At 43.0% G+C, this 19,555-nt stretch overlaps 1 protein-coding gene across 1 annotated transcript in view; it reads left to right on the top strand.

The window, feature by feature from the left end:
- The first annotated feature begins 289 nt into the window (after nt 1-289).
- LOC141133714 (NACHT, LRR and PYD domains-containing protein 12-like) overlaps nt 290-19,555 on the top strand; it is a 200,615-nt gene continuing 181,349 nt past the window's right edge. The window contains exons 1-3 of the mRNA XM_073623234.1: nt 290-337; nt 12,302-12,357; nt 13,358-13,660. Of these exons, the coding sequence (XP_073479335.1) occupies nt 12,333-12,357; nt 13,358-13,660 (328 nt within the window). The 5' untranslated portion in view covers nt 290-337; nt 12,302-12,332. The remainder of the gene's footprint in view (nt 338-12,301; nt 12,358-13,357; nt 13,661-19,555) is intronic.

Raw genomic sequence — 19,555 nt, 5'->3', positions numbered from 1 at the left:
GTGGCCCCGGAAGGAAGAGGGGAGAAGATGGATGCTGCTAGTGGGGACAGCGATGACATTGCAGGCTTTGGTTTCAGGTAAGTGACACATAATGGGCTACTATGTGATGCAATGCAATGCATAGTAGCCCATTATGCTTTACCATTGCAGGGAAATAAAGACGAAGTAAAACACATCAGAGTTTACTTCCTCTGAAACCACCAGCTTTGTACACGGCCCTCTCGGAGACCACAGCTCAGGAAACACGTGATTTCCTGCTATGGGTTTGGGAAAGATATACAAGGGACTGTTATAAGGAAGTGAAACATTGCGAGATTCGTCTGAGCATGTCAAAGAGGTAAGAATTTGTTGTATCTTTCTGACTTTGAGTCTAAAATGAATGAGGAATGGATGGGGGAAATAAAGAAAGAAATAGGGAGGGAAGGATAGAGACGGAAGGAAATAAGGAGGGATGGAGGGACAGCAGGCCCAGATCCTACACTACAATAGAAATATGTGTATTCCAGAAAGTTTATCAATCAGCAGATAAAGATACTCCAAACACCATGTATCAATGCGAAAAAAGTTTTAAAAACGTCCGTTTTTTCAGGAGCAGTGATTTTAATAATACTTAAAGTGAAACAATAAAAGTGTAATATTCCTTTAAATTTCGTACCTGGGGGTGTCTATAGTATGCCTGTAAAGGGGAGCATGTTTCCCGTGTTTAGAACAGTCTGACAGCAAAATGACATTTCAAAGGAAAAAAAGTCATTTAAAACTACTCGCGGCTATTAATGAATTGTCGGTCCGACAATACACATAAAAGTTCATTGATAGAAACAGCATGGGATTTCCCCACGGGGGAACCCCAAATCAAAATTTAAAAAAAAATGGCGTGGGGGTCCTTCTAAATTCCATACCAGGCCCTTCAGGTCTGGTATGGATATTAAGGGGAACCCCGCGTCAAAATTAAAACAAAAATGGTGTGGGGGTCCCCCTCAAAATCCATACCAGACCCTTCAGCTCTGGTATGGATTTTAAGGGGAACCCTGTGCCAAAATTTAAAAAAAATGGCATGGGGTCCCCCCAAAAATCCATACCAGACCCTTATCTGAGCATGCAACCTGGCAGTCCGCAGGAAAAGAGGGGGGGGGCGAGAGATTGCCCCCCCTCCTGAACCGTACCAGGCCACATGCCCTCAAGGGACTCATCCCCACAACCCTTGGCCGGTGGTTGTGGGGGTCTGTGGGCGGGGGGCTTATCGGAATCTGGAAGACCCTTTAAAAGGGGACCCCCAGATCCTGCCCCCCTTGTGAAATGGTAATGGGGTAATAAAAGTACCCCTAACATTTCACAAAAAAAGTGTCAAAAATGTTAACAATGACAAGAGACAGTTTTTGACAATTCCTTTATTTAAAGTCTTCTTCTTTCCATCTTCTTCGGGTCTTCTTTCTTCTATCTTCCTTCAGTTTCTTCCTCCATCTTCTTCTTCCTCTGGTTCTTCCTCCGATCCTCTGCTTCTTGCTCCGGTGTTCTCGACCGGCATCTTCCTCCGCGGCGTCTTCTTCCCGGCTTCATTCTCTGCCTGCTTCACATCCATGGGAGGCTCCCGTTGTGTGATGCTTCTTGTCTTCTGACACTTCTTAAATAACGGAGGGTGGGGCCACCCGGTGACCCCGCCCCCCTCTGACTCACGGGGACTTGACGGGGACTTCCCAATGGTTTTCCCTGTGACGTCAGTGGGGGGCGGGGTCACCGGTTACGTTTCCCCTCTGACGTCAGGGGGGGCAGGGTCACCCCGCCCCCTCTGACGTCACGGGGAAACCCACAGGGAAGTTCCCGTCAAGTCCCGTGCGTCAGTGGGGGCGGGGTCACCGGGTGGCTTCGCCCTCCATTATTTAAGAAGTGTGAGAAGACGAGAAGCGCCACACAGCGGGAGCCTCCCATGGATGCGGAGCGGCCCGAGAACAAAGCGTGGAAGAAGACGCCGCAGAGGAAGATGCCGGACGAGAACAACGGAGCAAGAAGCAGAGGATCGGAGGAAGAACCAGAGGAAGAAGAAGATGGAGGAAGAAACCGAAGGAAGATGGAGAGAGAAACCGATGGAAGATAGAAGAAAGAAGACCCGAAGAAGATGGAAAGAAGAAGACTTTAAATAAAGGAATTGTCAAAAAATTTCTCTTGTCATTTTTAACATTTTTGACACTTTTTTTGTGAAATGGTAGGGGTATTTTTGTACCCCATTACCATTTCACATAGGGGGGGCGGGAGCTGGGGGTCCCCTTGTTAAAGGGGGCTTCCAGTTTCCGATAAGCCCCCCGCCCGCAAACCCCCACAACCACCGGCCAAGGGTTGTGGGGATGAGGCCCTTGTCCTCATCAACATGTGGACAAGGTGCTTTAGGGGGCCGCTACCCCAAAGCACGCTCCCAATGTTGAGGGCATGTGGCCTGGTATGGTTCAGGAGGGGGGCGCTCTCTCGTCCCCTCCTCTTTTCCTGCGGACTGCCAGGTTGCGTGCTCGGATAAGGGTCTGGTATGGATTTTTTGGGGGACCCCACGCCATTTTATTTTTTAGTTTTGGCGCAGGGTTCCCCTGAAAATCCATACCAGACCTGTTCGCATGTTCTGGTGCGAACCGAACAGGGGGGAGTTCGGCTCATCCCCATTGAATAGCATTATTTATATTATTACATTGTAACAGGGCCGTAGATATTTTTTTTTCCTGGGGGGGTTCAGGTCTTTCAAACTTAAATTGGGGTTCCACCCAAAAAAAACTACATGAAAAATCCTAAAAAAAATACAAAAAAAAATTGGATATTTTTTTTTACTTACCTCTAAATTCCTGTTGCTAGGGGGTCCCTCGTAGTCTGCCTCTTTCAGTGCCTGGGCTGGTGACATCACTTCCGTCTCAGCACAGGAAGGGCTCAGCTCTGCTCCCTCCCTCCTGTCAATCATCTGGGACCCATTACAGGTCCCAGGTGACTGAGCGGCCAATCACGGCGCTCGGCGCCGCTCGCGCATGCACAGTGGGTGCCAGGCTGTGAAGCCACAGCCCGGCGCCCACAGTTGCAATGCCGGCGCCGCCGAACGGAGGGGGAGACGAGCGGGGCTTCGATCCCCCGCATCGCTGGACCCAGGGACAGGTAAGTGTCCAATTAAAAGTCAGCAGCTGCAGTATTTGTAGCTGCTGACTTTTAATTTTTTTTTTTTGACTGGCCCTCCTCTTTAAAGGCATCATTTACACTTTTATGTTGGGGAGGTACAGTAAAAACATGTGACAGCAGAGTGGGGCCATGAGGCTTTGCAATGCAAATTATCCCGAATCAATTGAATAGAACTCAATGCATGCAGTTGTGGTGCGGCAGTGTACTCATTAGTACAGCAAGCTCCTGCCAAACTCCCTAGTTTTTTTTTTCCTTCAGCCCACTGGGTTAAAATAAAAAAAACTTACCATGTGAACCAGGCTTTAGATCTCATTTATGTTCTAAATGGCCATGGAATGGCAAATATACCATGAATACCTACAGCCATGATCCCAGATGTTCCAATTTTTGTCAGCTGCTCAGCCTCTTCACCTGAGTGATGGGCTGAAAAGAGCCGCTGCTGTTAACATGTATCTACACATCCAGTGGTCCCCACGTTTAAGCTCCGGAAGACAAAGCAAAACACATTGGGGTGTGGCCTGGCGGGAACCCGGGCTGAAGTCTCTCCCATTACTACTACATTACCATAGGACTCCGTGGATGTGCAGCACCAGGGATTTTTTTTCTATCTTCCCTTCAGTGACTACAGGAGCTGGGATGAGCTCATTCCCTTGCCGGCACTCCTGCAGCACATTCGGTATTATCTACATTACTCCCCACATCGATTGAGCCTGAGCGGTACACCAACAAACCGTGGGTCACAGTGGTTACCTGCTGTTAAGGAAACTTTTCTGACCCTGGATGCAGAGAGATTTTATCCAAGGGCAAAAATGTATCCCTACGTGCAGGTCACCACTGGATGTGCAGATACAGGTGGATACATGTTTACAGCAGCAGACAGCCTTGGCTCTTTTCGGCCCATCACTCAGGTGTACAGGCTGAGCAGGGATTAGAACATCTGATCCTGGGTGCAGGTATTTGCAGTATACTTGCTACACCATGGTCATGTAAGATGTATGAATGAGACTCAGGACTGGATTTTAGCTGACCTTACTGTGCAAGTTGAGCAGGTGCAAGGGGCAACATATTGTGGTGGGGAGTAAATTCGGTGATTTATTTAAACCTTAAAAAACTGTGTCCTAAGAAATTTTATTAAATGTTTTAAGAGATGAAAAAAAATAAATATTGTGCACTGCCTACCACAGGATGGTGCCCTTTGCACCTGGTCAATATGGTTGGCTTTTATATAGTCTTAATGTAGTAAACCCAGCTTTTGAACTTGTACTTACAAGTAAGCCTTTAATAACGCGTATCTGTTTGTTCTCCGCACCATTTACAGAAGACCAGCTTGTGGAGGCCGAAGGGAGGAACCAAGAGGCAGATCCTGGGTTGCGCCTCTTGTTTCTTCCTCACGATATCTGGTCTTCTGTAAAATGGTGGCCGGCGGAGACAATTTACCAATTAGGGCAGTGAACCTCTAGCGGCGGCGGCGAAAAATCAGGAAAACGCTGATTTTCCTGGGAAAATTTCCAGTAAATGGTAAGACCGGGACAAAGGTCCAAATACCAGAAATGTCCTGGTAAATTCGGGACAGTTGGCAACTATGGTCTATTAGGGGCACAGGGGGACTGATAAAATGATGGACAGCTACTAAATGGACACTGAGAAAGTGGTTTGGATTACTTCAGATTGTCTCTGCCAGCTTGGGATTCAGACAGATGTATGTGAAAGGAAATCTGATTAATGAGATCTGGAAAGCTCGGGTCTCCTGTTGTCTACTAGTCTGAAGGGTCTTTCACCCATTGGTAATTGTGCTAATTAACACACCTTTGTCTCCTAGCAAACTATTGGGTGATGTATTTATACTTGTAACAATGTGTATTGTATTTTGAAAGTTTGAACCAGCAAGTTTGGCCTGAAGTGGGGATATGTGATTAATCGCAACTAGGGATGAGCTTCGAGTTCAAGTCGAACTCATTTTCGACTCGAACATCGGCTGTTCGCCAGTTTGCTGAACAGCAAACAATTTGGGGTGTTCGCGGCAAATTCGAATTCCGCGAAACACCCTTTAAAAGTCTATGGGAGAAATCAATAGTGCTAATTTTAAAGGCTTATTTGCATGGTATTGTCATAAAAAGTGTTTGGGGACCCGGTCCTGCCCCAGGGGACATGTATCAATGCAAAAAAAAGTTTTAAATGGCCGTTTTTTTAGGAGCAGTGATTTTAATAATGCTTAAAGTGAAACAATAAAAGTGTAATATTCCTTTAAATTTCGTACCTGGGGGGTGTCTATAGTATGCCTGTAAAGGGGCGCATGTTTCCCGTGTTTAGAACAGTCTGACAGCAAAATGACATTTCAAAGGAAAAAAAGTCATTTAAAATTACTTGCGGCTATTAATGAATTGCCGGTCCGACAATACACATAAAAGTTCATTGATAAAAATGGCATGGAAGTTCCCCAAAGGGGAACCCCGAACCAAAACTTAAAAAAAAATGACGTGGGGGGTCCCCCTAAATTCCATACCAGGCCCTTCAGGTCTGGTATGTATATTAAGGGGAACCCCGGCCAAAATTTTTTTTAAAAATGGTGTGGGGTCCCCCTCAAAATCTATACCAGACCCTTCAGGTCTGGTATGGATTTTAAGTGGAACCCCGTGCCAGAATTAAAAAAAAATGGTGTGGGTCTCCCCAAAAATCCATACCAGACCCTTATCTGAGCACGCAACCTGGCAGGCCACAGGAAAAGAGGGGGGGACGAGAGAGCGCCCCCCCCTCCTGAACCGTACCAGGCCACATGCCCTCAACATTGGGAGGGTGCTTTGGGGTAGCCCCCCAAAACAGAAAAAATGTCAAATTAACTGCGCAACAAAAGAAAATCGTAACCATCTATGCTGCAGAGTCCTATGTATGACACAAACATACAAAAAATCGAATGGGAAAAAATTTTTTTGACTCGCGCTTGAAACAAAAAAAAGGGGGGGCTAAGGCTGAAATACCCAGCCTATTGAATATATGTGTCAGATTGAGAGATGAGTCCCACCTCCCCTTAAAAATTGTGTGACCAATAGCAACTCAAATTAATACATAAAAACAAAGAAAAAACACTTAAAATTGCAAAATAAGTAAGCTAATTTGAAGAAAAATATAATATAAAAATATATAAAAAAAAGGGAAAAAAGTCCATGTACAGAAAACACCAAAATGTGCTGTGATTAAACCAAAAAGTGTCCAATTTTATATAGTCCTAGATGTGTGGGTCCACCACCATGAATGAAGTGCCTGGCCGCTTACCGGAACCCCATGACCCCCCGTTACAGAGGGTCTAAATGGGCATTGATGTCCTGCTGCTACCGACAACCTGGGGACCCGAAGGGAGACTGGATTGGAACCTCTGGAGTTGGTGGTACTGTAAAAGCTGTGTCACAGGCAAAGCTCAGCCCTCAGTGGAGTATAAACGTCATATAGGGGGAAAACAGAAGAAGGCTCCCATAGTGTAAAATCACTCATGTTTATTTAAAATAAAAAAAAAAAATTTAGTAAACACTCACATTAAAAAAGCACTTGTCCTCTGATGAGAGGCAGTCTGTGACACCGGCCGGAGTGTACACAGGCCGCCCGTCCTACTGGAGTACCAACGACAGAGGGAGGTGACGCGAAGACACCGCTCAGCCCTACGCTGCGTTTCGCAAGAAATTGCGTCTTCCAGGGGCACTTGGAAACGCAGCGTAGGGCTGAGCGGTGTCTTCGCGTCACCTCCCTCTGTCGTTGGTACTCCAGTAGGACGGGCGGCCTGTGTACACTCCGGCCGGTGTCACAGACTGCCTCTCATCAGAGGACAAGTGCTTTTTTAATGTGAGTGTTTACTATATTTTTTTTTAAATAAACATGAGTGATTTAACACTATGGGAGCCTTCTTCTGTTTTCCCCCTATATGACGTTTATACTCCACTGAGGGCTGAGCTTTGCCTGTGACACAGCTTTTACAGTACCACCAACTCCAGAGGTTCCAATCCAGTCTCCCTTCGGGTCCCCAGGTTGTCGGTAGCAGCAGGACATCAATGCCCATTTAGACCCTCTGTAACGGGGGGTCATGGGGTTCCGGTAAGCGGCCAGGCACTTCATTCATGGTGGTGGACCCACACATCTAGGACTATATAAAATTGGACACTTTTTGGTTTAATCACAGCACATTTTGGTGTTTTCTGTACATGGACTTTTTTCCCTTTTTTTTATATATTTTTATATTATATTTTTCTTCAAATTAGCTTACTTATTTTGCAATTTTAAGTGTTTTTTCTTTGTTTTTATGTATTAATTTGAGTTGCTATTGGTCACACAATTTTTAAGGGGAGGTGGGACTCATCTCTCAATCTGACACATATATTCAATAGGCTGGGTATTTCAGCCTTAGCCCCCCCCTTTTTTTGTTTCAAGCGCGAGTCAAAAAAATTTTAGCCCCCCAAAACACCTTGTCCCCATGTTGCTGGGGCGTGTTCACAAGTTGATGTGCCAGAGCCTGCTAGGAAGCTGACAGCACGCAGCGCCAATCACAGACACTGAGACATTTCCCGGTCTGCAGCTGCCGAGATCAGGAAATGTCTCAGTGCCTGTGATTGGCTGTCAGCTTCCTTGCGGGCACGGGCACATGGACTTGTGAACACGCCCAAGCTCATCCTTACATAGGGTGGCGCTGGTAGATTTTTTTTCCTCTGGCTAAAGAAGATATTATTAATGTTATTTAAAAAGAACATAAAACGGCCAAGCTCATCCTTGCCCTGAGAGGTGCTTGGGGCTAAAGAAAAGATATATATATATATATATCATTGTTACCCTGAGCGGAGCTCGGGGATTTGTTGGGGGCCATAGAAGAGAAGATATATATATACAGTATATATTCTGTATATGACTGAAAATTGAGAAATGTTTTGATATTTGATGATAAATGATACTTTGATATTAATGAATTATTTCACTGTGAACTTGCTTGACATAAAGATGTTTTTGACAATTCCTTCGATGTAAATTCATTGTCAATCACGCCGCCTGTTTACCCAAAAAATGCCTGCTCTGCACCTTGAAGGGGTGAGATCACCTGGTTACATCACCCGGTGGCACCGCCCCTTCTGACATAATGGGTTGGTGCATGCTGGGTCAGTGAGGTCACAAGGGAGTGGGGCCACCAGGTAATGTTGCCAGGTGGCCCCGCCCTTACCTATATAAGAACTGTCAAAGCACAGAGGAGGCATTTAGCAGGCGACCACCCCAGAAGGTGGAGCTTTTTTTTATTAATCTTTCAGGTCCGGCGGATGGCATGATTGACGATGGATTTACATTGAGGGACCCCCACAACCACAGCCCACAGTTGTGGGGAAAAGAACCTTGTCCCCATCAGCATGGGGACAAGGAGCTTTGGGGTGGGGGGGCAGAGCCCCCTCTGCCCAAAATCCCCCACCCCTCATGTTGAGGCCTGTTGTGGTTCAGGAGGAGGGCTGCTTGCTCGTCCCCCCCTTTCCTGACCTGCCAGGCTGCATGCCTGGATAAGGGCCTGGTATGGATTGGGAGACCCCCACGCTCTTTTTTTTACTTTTTTTCTATTGATGGCCATTTTTTTCAGGTGTCAGCGGGGAAACCCATAGAGAGCTGACTCATTGGTTGGTAAGAACGCCATGGCCAGCTTCCCGGCCCCTCTCCTTAACAGTCAGCTTACATTGCGCCCTGATTAAGTAAAGCTTTGACAACAGAATGCATTGTACAGCGCTAAGTGCATTGAAGGGTGTTTCGCAGGGATAACACCCAGTGAAAACCCTGCAAATTTGGTGAACCATTTGCCCTAACACTTGCGAGATGTTTTCGATAACTTAACGGCATGATATCATGCGGTATTTTCGAACATATAATGCATGCGAGTTTTAACGTTGTGAGATATATTGCAGCATACTCGGATGTGGTAACATATCGCTTAGTGCATTGTGCCCTGTGTCTTGTGCCTAGTAGCCAGGAGTTTCCCCGATTTCTTGTTTTGGGCACGATAGCAGATCTCTAGGGACGGAAGGTATTTATCATGCTGCTGGACAATCAATAATACGCCTATTGCGATTTTTTTTTTCTTTTTACCAAAAATATGTAGAAGAATATATATTGGCCTAAACTGATGAAGAAATTTTTATTTTATTTTGGATATGCGTTATAGCAAGAAGTAAATAAACCGTTTTTTTTTCCAAAATTGGCGCTCTTTGTTTATAGCACATGAAAAAAAAGTAGAGGTGATCAAATACCACCAAAAGAAATCTCTATTTGTGGGAAAAAGAGGACATCAATTTTGTTTGGGTTGGGCATTGCATGACTGCGCAATTGTCAGTTAAAGTAACGCAGTGCCATATCACAAAAAATGGCCTGTCATTAAGGGGGCAAATACTTCCAATCCTGCTTGCTTGTCCCTCCCCTTTTCTGACCAGCTGGGCTGCATGCTTGGATAAGGATCTGGTATGGATTGGGGGGCATGCTGTTGTTTTTCATTTGTTAATGCTGGCATTGTTTTGTTTACTTTCAGCTGTCAGTGGGGAATTCTGCTGACAGCTGATGAGTCATTGGTTGTTAAGGACGTGGCAGCCACCTGCTCCTTAACAGCCAAAATGCAAACAAAAAACACATAAAAAATGCATCAAAAATACGTGTGCAAAAATGCAAAATGCAACAGATAACTGCATCAAACTCAACCATATGGATGTGACCTGAGCCTTATGCCGCATACACACGACCAGACTTTCCGGGAGAAGGGGTCCGACGGAACCATTCCGTCTGACATTCCGATCGTGTGTGGGCTTCATCTGACCTTTTTTTTCAAAAATTCTGACGGACCTAGAAATAGAACAAGTTTCAAATCTTTCCGACGGACTTAGTTCCTATCGGGAAAACCGCTCGTCTGTATGCTAGTCCGATGGACCAAGAACGACGCAAGGGCAGCTATTGGCTACTGGCTATTGAATTTCATTTTTCTAGTCCCGCTGTACGTCATCACATTCTAAACGAACAGACTTTTGTGTGATCGTGTGTAGGCAAGTCCGTTACAGCGGAAGTCCATTGGAACTCCGTCGAAAAGACCGTCAGACTTCGGTCCGACGGAAAGACCAGTTGTGTGTACGCGGCTGTCATGGTTATGCAATAGTTTGTTAGCCTATCTGTCACCATGTGTTCATCTCTAAAGACCAGCTGTCTCTCACCTGACTGCTTTTATTAACTCTCCTCTAGCATGGCTCCACCCCAGCTCCTATCAGAGAACTCTATATTAACCTCTGCACTGCAGGTCAGCCCTGCTGATCAACCTTTGTGTGTTTGGCTTCCTGTTCCTGCCTGCCGTGTGTGCTACGTTTATTTCTGTTACCGACCTTGGCATGTTCTATACTATTCCTGTCTGCTCGTGACCCTGACCTTTTGGCGTGTCCCTGTCTATCCCTGTTTGCCTGTGACCCTGAACCTTGGCATGTACTCTGTTGTCCTTGTCTGCTTGTGGCCCTGACCTTGGCTTATTCCTTTACTATCCCTATCCTTCTGTTGCCTACTGTGGGTGTGAGCTGGGGGACCCTGGGGGTCGCGACCTGGAGCCAGTTGCAGCCCAGTCCATCCTCACCACTAGAGGCTCTGTTGAACACCTGCTGACTCTTAGACTCCGCGCCCCAGGGAATCCTACGCTCTAACCCCGGTGGGATCCGTGTTGGTGTACCAGCGGCCCTGCCTTCCTTATACCCGGACTCCCATCCGCAGCAGTCAGCCGTAGGGTCCACTGCCTTGCAGTGCACTCCTGATCCCAACAATGTGCATCTGTCACCTAGCCTCAAGGTGACCTGACAGCCGCATTAGTCCTGTAAAAGCGCCAGCCTATTACAATAACAAAAATGTCTGGTTTGACAAACGATGGAAAACCCAGAGCAATCAGTATAATAATAACAAATTAATAATATAATGTATTTGTTATGACATGCTACACCTTTACATGTCTATATTGGACACCGTGTAAACTTCTATTGTTCTATACTTTCTTTTTTTTCAGTACTCTGTTAATCTTTGATATGTTCTTTCCTTTGTTATCCTGATTACTTCCCTTACTGATAAGCTGCTAAGTATACATCACAACATGATTGTCTGTAATTCCTTCATCTATAATTTTCTTCTCATTGAGGTTTGTGAATATGAAAGTGATACACAAGAGATGTGTACTGAGCGCTTTCCTTCTTCCTTCTCCTACATGACTTTCTTCTTATGTCACACTTTGTTACCGGACTCTTTTGTATTTCTTTTGCTGGACTTGTAAAAATTTCTAATAAATATCTAATATAAAATTACATCCTCTTTATACCGGTGTTGTGTGAGGACCATTATGACACATTGTCTGCTGGATTAAATGTGTCCTTGTAACTAATTGCTCTGTATGCAAACTTTCCTTTCACAGCCAACTCTCAGAGTCTTTTTAGTTTTATAACATTTGTAACCTGTGGTTCATCAGAAGGTTATTCTTCATATCTCCTTCAGAATTCATATGGATTATTATAATTTAATATCAGAAAACCTGACATATCAGTATACTGTACAGTATAATCTGGTCTGAAGGACACACACAGATCCCACCCATTAAAGTGTACTGAAAACCTTACCCTGACAAAGTGGTCATTAAAGAGCCACGCAATGTGTTGTTTGTGTTTTAACCTGTTTTTATGACCAATAAATACCGACCTTCCAGAAGAATCCTCCTGGCAGCATCTTATTATGGAGGTCTCTGCTGAGCACACACCGTTTCCATTTTGGGGCCTTCTCCTTTTTATCACCTGACCTCTCTGTAGACATCTTACTGGCTGATACTTTGGTGCTAATTAGTACCAGTCTTGGCTTTGAATGGCACAGATTTGTGGAGGTGACACCTAGAAATACAAGTCTGTATAAATTGTGGCCCTAAACATCGTAGGATTCCTTTGTGAGCCTGATATACCAATTAGATAAATGCCGGGTAGAAAGTTCTGATTGACCCTCATAGTTATGGGTTGTAAATTACAGAAATCCATCCAATTCTAATACTTTCTAATTGGACAACCAGTCAGCCAATTGTTATCCACAGAAGGGAACAAATCCTTATTGGTTCCATTCATCGCACTACAAATGAGTTTATTATTGTTTGTGCTCCTTCCAGGTGATGTCATCTCGGGTCATCTCCTGATGTCATGGCGACCTCTTCCTCCTCACAAGGTATGACTGCTGATCCTGACAATCATTTCCAATGTTTTCCTCCATCACACATCTCCAGAGATTGGAATTAGATGATAGGACATTTTATGTCTCCATAGTCTGGACATTTCCTGTAGACATCTGGTCAGTCCATCAATTAGAAGAGTTCAGGAGCTTTCATCAATTCCACCATCACATTCCTGTGTCTATAGTTTTTATTTATCATTGATGGAAATGATCTTCTGAGATGGTCCAGTGATCCATAATGACTGGAGGACCCCACATTTGATGGTGATTTGTGTAGTGGTCGGGGGAAATCCTTTGTCTATAATCCTAAGGAGAAAACAGCCCCGTGTCACATAAACATACTGCTGGGAGATTTGGGGGTAATCAAAGTTCTTAGTTCACACTGATCAGACACATCATTTTTCAGGGGGGAAGGTTTTTTAAAGGTTTTATTATATTCTTTTTGTTTACTATGAAACAGTCAATAAACATGTTTAAAATGATCATCCATACATATACATTAGGAGGTCTGTATATAAAATAATTACTATGAGTTTGTGTCATTTGTACAGTCATCACTAATAATCCCCATAATTTGTCTAATAGGTTTACTTACTATGATCTTCAGCTCATAATACGTTCATTTCTCTAAATACCTCAACCAGTAAGATATGACATTATGACCACTAGATGGAGCTGATGATCACAGGAAAAAAACATATTAGACACATTATAGGGATGATTCACAAAGGTGATTTTTTTTCATATAAATAAACCCCCTGTGTGTTTGCACCCAATGTTGATCCATCTGGGAGGTAATTTACCACTATGGAGGCAATCATATGAGATTACCACAGGGAATACAATCCCTCCATAGGATAATGTACATTATTGGGATCATTTCCATTCCCTTCTATATGCTCTTTATAGCATTGCTGTCTGCCAGCACAGACCTATCTGCTGTCATGTGTCAGAAATCCTCCAATCAGGATGAATGTTTATGTTCTCTCTGCAGGGTCGGCTTCTGGTGTCCTGGGAAAGGTCCCACAAACCCCCGGGGATCTTATCATATATTCTCTGGAGGATCTGAAAGGAAGTGACTTCAAGAGATTTAGGAACAAATTGTCTGATTTCTCCTATGGAGATAAACGTCCCATCCCCCAAGGAAGACTAGAAAATGCAGACTGGATCACCACCAAGGACCTCCTGATAGTCACATATGGAGAAGAAGGGGCTCTGGATGTCACCATTCATGTCCTTACACTGATCAGTCTGATGGGACCCGCAAATGACCTCCAGGAGAGGAGAGCACAACATGGTGAGTTGTCATCTATAACGACCATTTCCTAACAATTCCTGATCAATATATGTGTGAGGAAGAACTAGGAATGTCATCCAGGGAAAGCCAGTGACCAATCAGGATCGTCCTACTGGATTAACCCCTTCCCACTGACAGTACACACTTATGGGTCCTCACGGAAGGGGGTCTTTATCCTGGGGGCCACATATCTGTGTACCTCTCTTTGTGCTGGGAGAGCGCTGCACAGAGACTAGGATCTCACCAAGAGCCCCGGGTATCATACTAATGATCAGAACCTGGGACTCATTATATAATTCATTGTATACATACAGGATACATTATATGATACATTGTATACATACAGGATCCATTATATAATACATTGTATACATACAGGATCCATTATATAATACATTGTATACATACAGGATATATTATATAATACATTGTATACATATACAATCCATTATATAACACATTGTATACATACAGGATCCATTATATAATACATTGTATACATACAGGATATCTTATATAATACATTGTATACATATAGGATCCATTATATATTTCATTGTATACATATAGGATCCATTATATAATACATTGGGGGTTATTTACTAACGGGAAATCCACTTTGCACTACAAGTGCAAACTGCACTTGAAATTGCACTGAAAAGGCACTTGGAAGTGCAGTCGCTGTAGATCTGAGGGGGAACATGCAAGGAAGATAAAAAACAGCATTTTAGCTTTCACATGATTGAATAATAAAATCAGCAGAGCTTCCACTCATTTCAGATCTACCCCTCAGATTTACAGTGACTGCACTTCCATTGTGCACTTTCAGTGCAATTTCAAGTGCAGTTTGCACTTGTAGTGCAAAGTGGATTTGCCTTTCGTAAATAACCCCCATTGTATACATACATGATATATTATATAATACATTGTATACATACAGAATACATTATATAATACATTGTATACATACAGGATACATTATATAATACATTGTATACAAACAGGATCCAGTATTGCCAACACCCAAAGTGAAATTTAGTGGCAGAACGCCAAAATTTACAAACTGCAGCAATTTTTTACTGGCAAAAAAAATCATGAAATTTACTGACAGATCCACATGGCACTGCAAAAAGTACCTAAAATCACTGTTTTTAGTGCTAATAGCAACATTTGAACTATAAACACATAGCTAGTGCTATTAGCAATGTGTTTAAGTTAACCAAAAGTAAAAAAACATATTTCTCAATTTATATGAAGGTCAGGATACTTTAACCCAGCCAGCACAGAGTTCTCCTCCTTACATCAGAGTCTGCAGGATGGTGACCAGAGACCACCTTCCGCAGAGTGAATACACTAAGGTAAGGGGGATTACTAATATAGGCAGAAACCTTTATATCAGTGTCCCCTTACATTATTGTATTCACTCCCCTCCTTACATCATTAACCCCCCTCAGACTGGCCTGGTGGGGCTGTCACTGACCTCCTTTCAGGTACACCGTACAGGGATCAGTCGGACGGCTCCAGCTTGGCATCTCTGGTTTTATTCTATAGTCTCCTCTCCACAGTCCACACATGTCTGTCTCTTCCCGTAACCCCCATTCCAGTGGCGCTCCCTCTCTTGACTCCTTTCTAGGATTCCCCTTGGAAACTGCAGACATGATAAAAGACAAGTGATGGTCAGAGGCTGCAGACATGATATAGGAGGTGGACAGAGGCTGCGGACATGATACAGGAGGTGGACAGAGGCCATGGACATGATATAGGAGGTGTACAGAGGCTGCGGACATACTACAGGAGGTGAACAGAGGCTGCGGACATGATACAGGAGGTGGACAGAGGCCGTGGACATGATATAGGAGGTGTACAGAGGCTGCGGACATACTACAGGAGGTGAACAGAGGCTGTGGACACACTACAGAAGGTAGACAGAGGCTGCAGACATAGTACAGGAGGTGGTCAGAGGCTGCGGACACACTACAGGAGGTGGACAGAGGCTGCGGACACACTACAGGAGGTGGGCAGAGGGTGCAGAAATACTACAGGAGGTGGACAGAGACTGCGGACATACTACAGGAGGTGGACAGAGGCTGTGGACATACTACAGGAGGTGGACAGAGGCTGCAAACATACTACAGGAGGTGGACAGAGGCTGCAAACATACTACAGGAGGTGGACAGAGGCTGTGAACATACTACAGAAGGTGGACAGAGGCTGCGGAAATACTACAGGAGGTGGACAGAGGCTGCGGACATACTACAGGAGGTGGACATAGGCTGTGGACATACTACAGGAGGTGGACAGAGGCTGCAGAAATACTACAGGAGGTGGACAGAGGCTGCGGACATACTACAGGAGGTGGACAGAGGCTGAGTGCAGACACACTACAGGAGGTGGACAGAGGCTACAGACATGATAGTGTCCTCCTCACCCCCTCACAGTAGATTCCTCCTCTGTCCACTATCATATTACTTCTCCACATCATCAGTGTGCTGTGTCAACCTCCTGTGCCCTTTTCACCTCTCCACAGGTCAGGACAGCACAGTGCTGCCCTGACCTGTGGAGAGGTGAAAGGGGCACAGGAGGATGACACAGCACACTGATGATGTGGAGAAGTAATATGATGGTGGACAGAGCACATCAGTCTCTGTCCCCTGCATGGCACAGCTTCAGCCTCCTGGCTCCCAGTAATGATCTTCTTTCACTCTGTCCCCTTTTTGCTATGATATCCCCCCACAGTTTCTCTCACCTCCTCCTCACTCCTGCTCAGCTCCTCCACCTATTACAAGTGCACTGCAGGAGTTACCGGCCGCCATGGTCTTGATCATCTATTCAAAAATGGCGCTGGGCAGCGCCATTATGGTACTGCACATGTGCCGCATGCGCAGTTGCATGGTCGGCTCGCGGCTATCTTTTTTACGGCCACCGGTGCTCATAACGGACTTTAACAGGCAGCCCGAAAAAGGGGTTAAATTTACGGGCTGCCCGTAAATCTACGGGCGGTTGGCAACACTGACAGGATCCATTATATTATGCATTGTATACATACAGGATCCATTATATAATACATTGTATACATACAGGATCCATTATATTACGTATTGTATACATATAGGATACATTATATATTACATTGTATACATACAGGGTACATTATATAATACATTGTATAAATAAGGAATACATTATACAATACATTGTGTACATACAGGATCTATTATATAATCCACTGTATACATACAGGGTACATTATATAATACATTGTATACATCCAGGATCCATTATATAATACATTGTATACATACAGGATATATTATATAATACATTGTATTATATAATGTATCCTGTATGTATACAATGTGCTATATAATATATCCTGTATGTATACAATGTATTATATAATGTATCCTGTATGTATACATTGTATACATACAGGATACATTATATAATATATCAAAAATTCCACGCTTAGGTAAATAAAGTTGCAGCCTCCCCAAATAAAGACTCCACTAGTGGTGTCCCAAGGAATAAATAATCAAAAGACGGGGATATTGGCACTGCTTGTAATAAGTATAACATATATATCAACCAACCGTGGTAATAGTAAATATATGATAATATATGTGAATATGTGAATCTGTTTGGGACAGTAAGGGAGATAAAATGTGAATCTTTAGACACTATAATGGGTTCCTATTTTTAAGTAGATGATGTGTTGTCTGTTTAGGAAAAATAATAATAAAAGTGTAAATCCCTGAGCAGTATGATTAAATCCTGTTTACAAGTAACCTATATACCAATAAAAGCACTCTTTATCTACATTAAGAATGGTGCACAATCACAAAGAGGATAGTGGCTGATAACCTACTGTAGTGTTGAAAATAAGTGAATCATTAAAATAAAAACTGTGGAGCAAATAGATTGCTACGCCTCAGTTGAGGTCCAGTGACGAACCGCGCAAGGCAGGACTTGGTACACGTCAACGTAATTTCCTGAAACTTCTGTTTTTTTTGTGTTGGTCTGTGGAACGCAAGCCGTCCAGACCCAGGAACTGTTTCTTGTAAGCCATTCATGTAATCGAGGCAATTGTTAACCCATTTTTGCCTAAGGAAAGTCCTTTTTTACTATTTCTATTTGTGATAAATAGAAAAAAAATGTAATCAGATTTACACTATGGATGCCCATTTTTGATTGTATCTGGATATCGCTTTGCATATATCTTGCTCCGGAGTAGGAGAACCGTTTACCGGTTCTCCTTATAAATATATCTATATATCTATATATATCTATATAGATATATAGATATATCTAGATATATCTATATATCTATATAGATATATCTAGATATATCTATATATCTATATATATTTCCAGGTGATGCTACTTTATATCAACTTCTCGTGCATCAAATACTGACTTCTCGTGCTCCCCTTAGGTATATGCACTCACCAGAAGCACCCACCCCTGCAGGGGTAAAGAGCATGTAATAAACTGTGTCTCCAATCCAGATATCCCCGGGAACGGTAAATTCTCCTACTCCGGAGCAAGATATATGCAAATTGGTATCCAGATGCAATCAAAAATGGGCATCCATAGTGTAAATCCAATTACATTTTTTTTTAATTTATCACAAACAGAAATAGTAAAAAAAGGACTTTCCTTAGGCACAAAGGGGCTAACAATTGTCCCGATTACATGAATGGCTTACAGGAAACAGTTCCTAGGTCTGGACGGCGTGTGTTCCACGGACCAACACAAAAAAAAACAGAAGTTTCCGGAAATTATGTTGACGTGTGCCGAGTCCTGCCTTGCGCGGTTCGTCACTGGACCTCGTCTGAGGCGTAGCAATCTATTTGCTCCACAGTTTTTATTTAATGGTTCACTTATTTTCAACACTAGGTTATCAGCCACTATCCACTTTGTGATCGGGCACCATTCTTGATGTGGATAAAGAGTGTTTTTATTGGTATATAGGTTACTTGTAGGCAGGATTTAATCATACTGCTCAGGGATTTACACTTTTATTATTATTTGTCCTGAACAAACAACACATCATCTGCTTAAAAATAGGAACCCATTATAGTGTCTAAAGATTCACATTTTTTCTCCCTTACTGTCCCAAACAGATTCACATATATTATCATATATTTACTATTACCACGGTTGGTTGATATATATGTTATACTTATTATAAGCAGCGCCAATATCCCCGTCTTTTGATTATTTACATTATATAATACATTGTATACATACAGGATCCATTATATAATACATTGTATACATAGAGGATATATTATATAATACATTGTATACATACAGGATCCATTATATAATACATTGTATACATAGAGGATATATTATATAATACATTGTATACATACAGGATCCATTATATAATACATTGTATACATAGAGGATATATTATAAAATACATTGTATACATACAGGATCCATTATATAATACATTGTATACATAGAGGATATATTATAAAATACATTGTATACATACAGGATCCATTATATAATACATTGTATACATAAAGGATATATTATATAATACATTGTATACATACAGGATATATTATATAATACATTGTATACATACAGGGTACATTATATAATACATTGTATACATACAGGATATATTATATAATACATTGTATACGGTGGAGTTGCAGAATGTCTTTGCGTCACTTCCGGTCAGGGCCGTAGATGTTTGTTTTCCTCAGCGCCAGCATTATTAATCTTTTGCCTGTAATTCTAAATCTAAATGTGAGTATATCTCCAAACTTTTAAATGAATAAATGGTTTTAAAGCGGTATTATGCTATGGGCATTCCTCTTTTCTCTATATGGTAATCTGGTGGAATGCCATTAGTAAACCACAGAACGTTTGGCT

The sequence above is a fragment of the Aquarana catesbeiana genome, linkage group LG03, assembly GCF_042186555.1.
Source record: "Aquarana catesbeiana isolate 2022-GZ linkage group LG03, ASM4218655v1, whole genome shotgun sequence".
NCBI lineage: Eukaryota > Metazoa > Chordata > Amphibia > Anura > Ranidae > Aquarana > Aquarana catesbeiana.
Note: the sequence above shows the minus strand (reverse complement) of the source record. Positions and strands in the feature narration are given on the sequence as shown.